The sequence below is a fragment of the Halyomorpha halys genome, unplaced genomic scaffold (assembly GCF_000696795.3).
Source record: "Halyomorpha halys isolate HHAL.00 unplaced genomic scaffold, Hhal_1.1 Scaffold598.1, whole genome shotgun sequence".
Classification (NCBI taxonomy): domain Eukaryota; kingdom Metazoa; phylum Arthropoda; class Insecta; order Hemiptera; family Pentatomidae; genus Halyomorpha; species Halyomorpha halys.
This window is the reverse complement of record NW_027105473.1, coordinates 88,316-96,098: the sequence shown is the minus strand read 5'-3', so window position 1 is coordinate 96,098 and position 7,783 is coordinate 88,316. Positions and strand designations below refer to the sequence as shown.

The 7,783-nt window shown below is 29.0% G+C and overlaps 1 protein-coding gene across 1 annotated transcript in view; it reads left to right on the top strand.

Moving 5' to 3' along the window:
- The window catches only part of LOC106684648 (dynein axonemal heavy chain 10), a 114,757-nt gene that overhangs the window by 57,885 nt on the left and 49,089 nt on the right, over positions 1-7,783 (top strand). The window contains exons 16-21 of the mRNA XM_067051521.1: positions 1,286-1,497; positions 1,841-2,029; positions 2,111-2,293; positions 2,445-2,622; positions 2,760-2,897; positions 6,352-6,481. Coding sequence (XP_066907622.1) covers positions 1,286-1,497; positions 1,841-2,029; positions 2,111-2,293; positions 2,445-2,622; positions 2,760-2,897; positions 6,352-6,481 — 1,030 coding nt within the window. The remainder of the gene's footprint in view (positions 1-1,285; positions 1,498-1,840; positions 2,030-2,110; positions 2,294-2,444; positions 2,623-2,759; positions 2,898-6,351; positions 6,482-7,783) is intronic.

Genomic DNA, 7,783 nt, shown 5'->3' with positions numbered 1-7,783 from the left:
GTGTCTGGGGCGCCGAAGAGAAATGAGACCTCTTCAAGAAAAGGAGGTACTCATCAATTTCTGTCAAGAGGAAGCCATTTTGGACGCTAAGACAAGAACAATAAGAAAAAAGAAGACACCAAGGAATCAACGAAAGAAGATCGTGAGCTTGGTTAGTTTTGTTATAACTAAATTTAATATACAATTGTAACAGAGATATTAATTTAATTAAGTTAATAGTAAAAGTGTTAGTATTCTGATTGCCTAGTAACTACATGCCCTGAGATTAAGAGTCTTTCTTTTTGTATAATAAAATTATATTAACTATTTGATATTAAAGTTCTTAAATTAGAACCCCATTATCTTCTATATTTGAAGAAAGTTAAAAAACTATCTAAATTCTTTTTTATTAATATTTTTAATAATTTTTTAAAATTATTACAATATATATATATTGTAATATGGTCTTTTTTAATGAATAGGTGATATTGATAGATTAATGATTTTAGTTATGTTTTTAGTTTATGTATGTCGTTTTGGATCAAGAAGCAAGCTAACCAGTTTTCATTATCTAAAGTAAATACGCTTTTCAAAACAAGAAAGATGGCGGTGCGCGTCCTTCCGAAGTGTTCGTTGGGTTGTTCGTCTTTTATAACATGGATTGAAATTTGTCAACTTTTGATGATCTTATGCAGTAATTATGGAAAAGGAATAATCAAAGAAGAAATGGAAGAAAGTGACAATTATCAATAGACTAATTACATAGCAAATAAAACAGAGCGATTGTACTGCAGTCGATTATTTTTTGGATCGACCAGTGAAAATTGAAGATAGAGGAGAGGAAACAGTCACTCTTGATTTTGCTGGCTTTGAGAGAAGACGTCCATTCGGCTAGAGGCGGGAAAGACTGGAAGCCATTGTTAGGGGTTGGATATAGCATCATCGACAAGAAGAGATCTACAATTATCAGGAGAAGCTGTGTAATTGGTTAGTCTTGTTTCGAAATGGAATTAATTGTATTAGTAAAATGTCTAGTAATTAAGTTAAAGTGTTATTAGTAGTTAAAGTGTCGTATGTTTCTGATTGCCAGGTAACCCGCCCTGAGAAAAGTCTCTAATGTTATAAATTTAAATAAAATTCTATTATCTGTTAAATATTAAACTTTTTAATTTAAACCCAAGCTATCTCTTTTATATTTGAAATTAGTTTAAAACGATTAAAATTCTTTTTATTTTATTTTAAATAATTTTTGATTATTACAATATATATATGTTCAATTTTTTACTAATTATTTTTTCTGTTTCAGATTTTTTTTCTGCCATGGATATTTTGCATCCTGTTGATCATGAAGACCATCGTTTTCTTTCACTTTTTTCCATTTTCTATTTACATAATCCTTCTCAGGAAGTGATCAAGCAAATATTTGCTTCAGTGTTAGAAGCCCATACTAATTCATTTGAGGAAAAAGTCAAAGAAATTGTGCCTGGTCTGGTATTAGCAACAATAAATATTTATATGGTATTGCTTCCAATTTATTTATGTAAAGAAATACATTATTGAATAATTTAATTTAATCTTTTTGTAAAGTTGTGATGACCCTGTATTGAATGCAAAGAAATTCTTAGGGGGAGCATCAGTCTAAGAGTAGTTTAAATTACAGTATTTGCCATGTTAGTTAATAAATTAAATGGGAATTATATAAAATTATTTATATATTAAATGGTTTAGTTAGAGAACAAGGAAAGTCAGTATTTTAAAGATAAATTTGTATGCCTATATGATTACATTCAAAGTTTAATTTTAGTATAATTAATATATTGTAATGATAAATAAACCTAATTATTAATTTCGATTGTTTCAGTTTACTTTATCTAATTTATTACCAACTCCTTCTAAATTTCATTATGTGTATAATTTAAAAGATTTGTCAAGAATAATACAGGGCCTTTTACAAACTTCTAAGCTAATTTTTAGAAGATCTGAACAAATATTAAGAGTTTGGAGGAATGAAGTAACTCGAGTATTATGGGATAGATTGATTGAAAAGCACGTGAGTTCATTGATGTTTATTTTTTAGTAGGTATAATATTCAACAGTAATATTAAAACATGCAAATTTTTATTTTATAAAGGAACAAGATATAGTGCATAGACTAATGGAGACAACACTTCAGGATTTCTTTCCAAGTTCAACTGAGTATGTAATGCAAGATCCATTGTTATTTGGAGATTATCGTAATGCAATGCAGCCAGATCTGCCTAGAGATTATGAAGATTTGTTAGATTATGAAGCTGTTTATCATTTATTCACAGAAGTTTGTATAAATAAGGACCATGGTCTTTTATTTTATCTTTAATAAAATATTATAATAACCTCATATCCAAAACTTGATCATGATGTGGGCAGTATGTAATTCTCAGGCATTATTGTGTGAAGTTGATTTTTGATTTTTTTTAAATTTTTAGATTCTTCAATACTTAAACAGGGCTAATTCCAAAAATGAAATTGTACTTTTTGAAGTTGCTTTGGAACATTTAACAAGAATTCATAGAATATTACGTTTGTACAGAGGTCATGCAATGATAATTGGTCCTGTTGGTAGTGGAAAGCATACGGTAGTTCATCTTGCATCATTTACAGCCGGTAAGAACAAATTTTTATGATAATTGTGTGATTCCTATATAAGATAGGTGTAAGTTTACTAAAAATAAACTTACTTTACTGCTATTTCAATAAAGGAGAGATACTAAATAATTTATTGTATCATGCCTATATTTTAGGTTGCAAAATAGTTGAACTGCCAAATAATTTCCAAAATTCTGAATTTATCAGAAATATCAAAAAGCTGTTATATTCAATTATATTCAATGATCAAAAAACAACTCTTATAGTAAAGAATCATCTTATAATAAATGAAGGTATTTATCTGTGTTTATATATTCTGAGACTTTAAAATAGTTTAAAGGGGATGGCTTTATAGCCTGACAGTAAAACAATTAGAAGTAAAGAATAATTGTAATAATAGTTTCTGTGAAAGAAATAAAAAGTGATAGAAATAATTTTTAAATAAATATTTATAAATTTAAATATTTAAAAGTTAAATTTGCAAGATCTATAAGAGAGAAGAATAATTGGAATTGCAGAGATCCAAAGATTATGAATAGTATGTTGAATCAAAGTATATTGGAGTCCCGATTATCTAAAATGATTGTGAAGAGACCTATTTCAGATTAACTGAAATTATTTATCTAATAAACTTAAATTATATGATAGTTTGTGATTACATAATTATTATTAAATATGATTACACGTGTTCATTTTATTAGCAAAAAAAAATATCTGGATAAAATGGACAATAAGGAAGTGGAACAACGTCTAGGATAGCAGAATAAGTTATTCTAAATTAAAGGAAGGAAGGACCAATATTGTAGAGTTATGAGAACAAATGAAAATGATGTAAATAAGATTGAGAGTTGATGATAATGTCTGTGAGATTTTAAATGATCAGAAGATTGCTGAAATGTTTTGAAAGAGCCTGATATTTTGGAGGAGAGGTAAGGTGACACAAACAGAGAGTATCACATTCAGTTGCTGAGTCTGCATTTAACGTATGAAAAGATTTGATGTATGTTATGAAATGCAAAATTCCACCATGACACGCACAATAAAAATGTTTTTAGTTAACAGTTTTATGGGATTAATAAAAATTAATTTTGTTGTATAAATAGTTTATGACAAACTCACTTCAACGAATTGCTGATTAGATTTTTTATTTTGAAACATCCCAGATAGCTCAAGTGTCCGTGGAAAAGTACTGAAATAAATTGGGATTTACACTTGATAATCAAATGGAAGTAGGAATAAAACCTTTGAATACACCCACATAACTGATTAGTAACTGTTCCTAGCCAGGATTAAATTTCTACACATGATCAATTTGATACTAATCAATGTTGATCCTTGTGAAGTTGCTTTTTTATCCATTATGGACAGGAAAGAAAGTGGAAAAATGAGTGTGACCATATTGTCATGTTCGACCTTAGATAAACTAAAGTGGACAAAAAAACTCTCTTTTTACTTTAATTTTATTATGTTCAAATTTGACTTACAATTTTAAAATTTAAACAAAAATATACTAAAAGTACAATCCAAACATCTTTAACTCATTCACCATAGTTTTGGTGATGAGTATAAAATCATTCGATTTTTGAGGTACAATGTATTTTGTTCTAGAGATATAATCAAGATCATATCTTCAACTTGGGTAATAGGTTTTCCATACCACATCAAAGATTTCATCAATATATCTTTGAACATTTATGGACTATATTAAAGTGCAATCAAAATTTGGAAATTCCGTAGTAATTGCTTATCAACTGCAATTGATTCCTCAATTATTGAATTTTTTTACTGTTTATCAACATCAAACACAATTGATATGGTTAGAAGTCAATGTTTATAACCTGAAATTTGAATATTCACTTGTCAAAGTTCATTTTGTTGATATTGGGGACAGTTTCTACATTTTATTGTTCAATTAGGATCAAAACATTCTTATTTGTGATTATATTTTCTTCCTTAACTTATGTACAATATAGACCCTGATCAATTATAACATTTTACAGAACTTCAACATTCCATGTTTACACAATTGGTATCTAATCTGAATTTTCAATTACCTCCTATTGCAGGAATTTCTGAGGGATCAAATGAATCTATTGCAGCTGTGAATACAACATTGCTAAATTTATTGATTTAGAAATTTAAAAGAGGAATCATTTTGTAATTACAAACAATGATTTGAAAATGAAAAAATGTTTTACATAATCAACCATATTGTGCTTGTTTTCTTCTTAACTCTATTGGGTCAAACAATTTCACTATGGTTTAAGCTCTTGTGGCCCCACAAAAACCTGAGCTATACGAATACCTTATTAAGTTGTTAGATATTCACCTATATCCCAAGAGGAATATCCTTGTATTTTTTAACAATTTATCAAGGTAATGAACTGTCAGTTTCTAACTTTGTAGTAGTTCTACATGTTGAGCTTGCTGATTGTGACTGTTATCTCCCCCTGTAAAGGTATTCATTGCAGACATTTTTCTGATGTCTGTTTATATGTGGGTTAAAAGATAATAACTTTTAAATCCAGCTCTGGATCTGGGAGGGGTGGTTAGGGGTCACCTAAAATGGATTTGATGGTGCTAGCCCAGAAAATATCAACACCAGTTGGTATCAATAAACTCGATTCTTCTCAAAGAGACCATTCTTTTTCAAGAAACCTTTCTAAAAACCATACTGTTTTGGGACTTGCCTGGATAAGACAATTAAAAATTGAATTCCAGATCGACATATCAACTCATCAATCCACTCTCTGAACACCATCAGCTTAGATGAGATACTCTCTTTATTCTCTGATGCATCGCAACTGTTCCTAAACATACAAAGTCGAACACATCAGAAATTAAAACAGTGTCACATTCTATTCAATTTGGATCTGTGCGACATTAGAGTGTGGGACACTGTGGCGTGGCTCGCTCCTACACAAACAATAAGTCTACCTGGGCTAATAATTGAGAAGTTTGGCCAACTCCACCACTTGGTTAAATTAGACCGTGGCTTTGTATTTAAATGAATCTGTACAGTCACAAATTAAGAAGAAGAGTGTCACTTTTGGTGGAAGAGCACAACCTACCATCAGAAGATCTAATAGACAGCCTAACCTTTGTGATCTTGTACCAACATCTTACACTACCAGTGAGTTCACCTACATCAGAGACCCAAGCTATTCCACCTCTTCTAGCCTTCAATACTGATCCAGATCTTTGCCATTCCACCAGATCTCAACGAATTCCTTGACATTTAAATGGTTATGTTATACGTTTTAAATAAGTGTGGGAGAACTGCATCATACTCTTTGCGTAAGACATCAATGTGGTACCTTTCCCACTTTTTTATGTTCTAACTTTACCTGTTAGACAGTTCTAAGCATGTGCACAGTGCCTCAGTTTATTGTATTTATTAGTATTACTCCGTGTAACTATCAACAAATTATCATATTCAACCACTATTCTTTTACTCATTCACTATTAGTCACCATTTATTCTATAAAATGTTCTGGAGTGGTTACATATATCTCATGGAAATATGAAATATGACTTCAAAAGGGAGATTCAGTAGATATAATAAATGGCTTGGCTTCAATAGAATAGAATGATTTACTTAAGTTATAATTAATTTGTGTTATTAAAAAGACTGGATAAAAGGTATAACTTAAAATCTATGGCAAGTTGGATGTTACCTGACGGTCATATTCGTCCTCTAAAAGTAAAAGTCTGATTAATTTTTTCAGCTGATGTTGTTTGTTTTAGGTTTCTTAGAAATAATTAATAACCTAATGTCTAGAGATGACTCCTTATCAATTTTCAGCAATATGGAAAAGTTATCTATCATCAGTGAAATACAAAAATTAGAGAACTTTCCTTCAGATTTTCCAGACAAGTAAGAAAGATGATATTGTTAATTATAAACTATTTATCTTGAGGTATTAGTAAAAAATGAATAAATAAATAAATATGATAAATGGAAACGGAACCAAATACAATTTTTTGAGATCCCAATTATGGATGGAACATCACTGTAGCAAAAACAGCTGATAAACATAAAAATTATATATACAGAAAATAGAATATTATATTCAATTTATCCAATTATCATATTCCACATAATGTTATCAATTTTCTCAGCCTGGGTCAATCTTTTAATTTCTTTCCATCTAATTAAAATAAAAGTATTATAGAATTAATTATAAATTTCAAAAATATATTAAATGACCTTGAAACTTCTGATTACCATAAAATGCAATTAGAAATTATGTTAATAAAGGTATACTTGATTTTTAATGATGGAAAAAAATGATAAAGACTGTAATAACATAAATTCACATCACCTAAATGAAAAAACTAAAAAATAATATAATAAAATTCCAAGTACAGATTTAATTTTAACTTTTCTTATATCTGACATATGGCTATGTTTATGTTTTCTCAGGTCAATAGATTAATTTCAGAGCTGCTGAGAATGAACAAATAATCGATATTATGATAACGAGCTTGCGTATCGATTTATTTTAAATTTTCGGATTCTAACATATTGGGGTCACCTTACATATTTTGAAAGATACACACATATGTTAGAAATCCGAAAGGTTAAAATATATAGATTCATTAGAGCAGGAACAAAAAATCGATTTAATTTTTCATTTTTAGCATCCTCAAAAACATACCGGGACCCCAATATGTTAGAAATGCGAAATGTTAAAATAAGTCTATATGCAAGCTCTTAAAAAAAGCTCGTAAAATCGATTTTATTTTCATTTTCAACATATTCAGAGACTTCAATATGTTAGAGATCGGAAATGTTAAAATAGTCTTGCGATCATAAAATTGATTTTTTAATTTTTTATTTTTATGACTCCTGGAATGGTATGAAGGGACCTTAATATGTTAGGGAAACCAAATTAAAAATATAAAACATTTCAAAACAATTGTTAAGTTTAAAAAGTATATATTGTAATATGCTCTTTTTTAGTAAATAGTATATTTAGATTGTAACAGTCAGCGGGCACGGAGTACCGCTATATCCCGCCAGGGGCCAGCACTACAAGCGTCTAAGAAACTGTAATTGTATATAAGTTGATTATTATAAAAATACGATCTGTTGTATAAAATGTATATATGTTAATATGTAATATGTAAGAATGTTAATTATAAAATAAAAAGAGATTGAGCAATAAGATTCTAC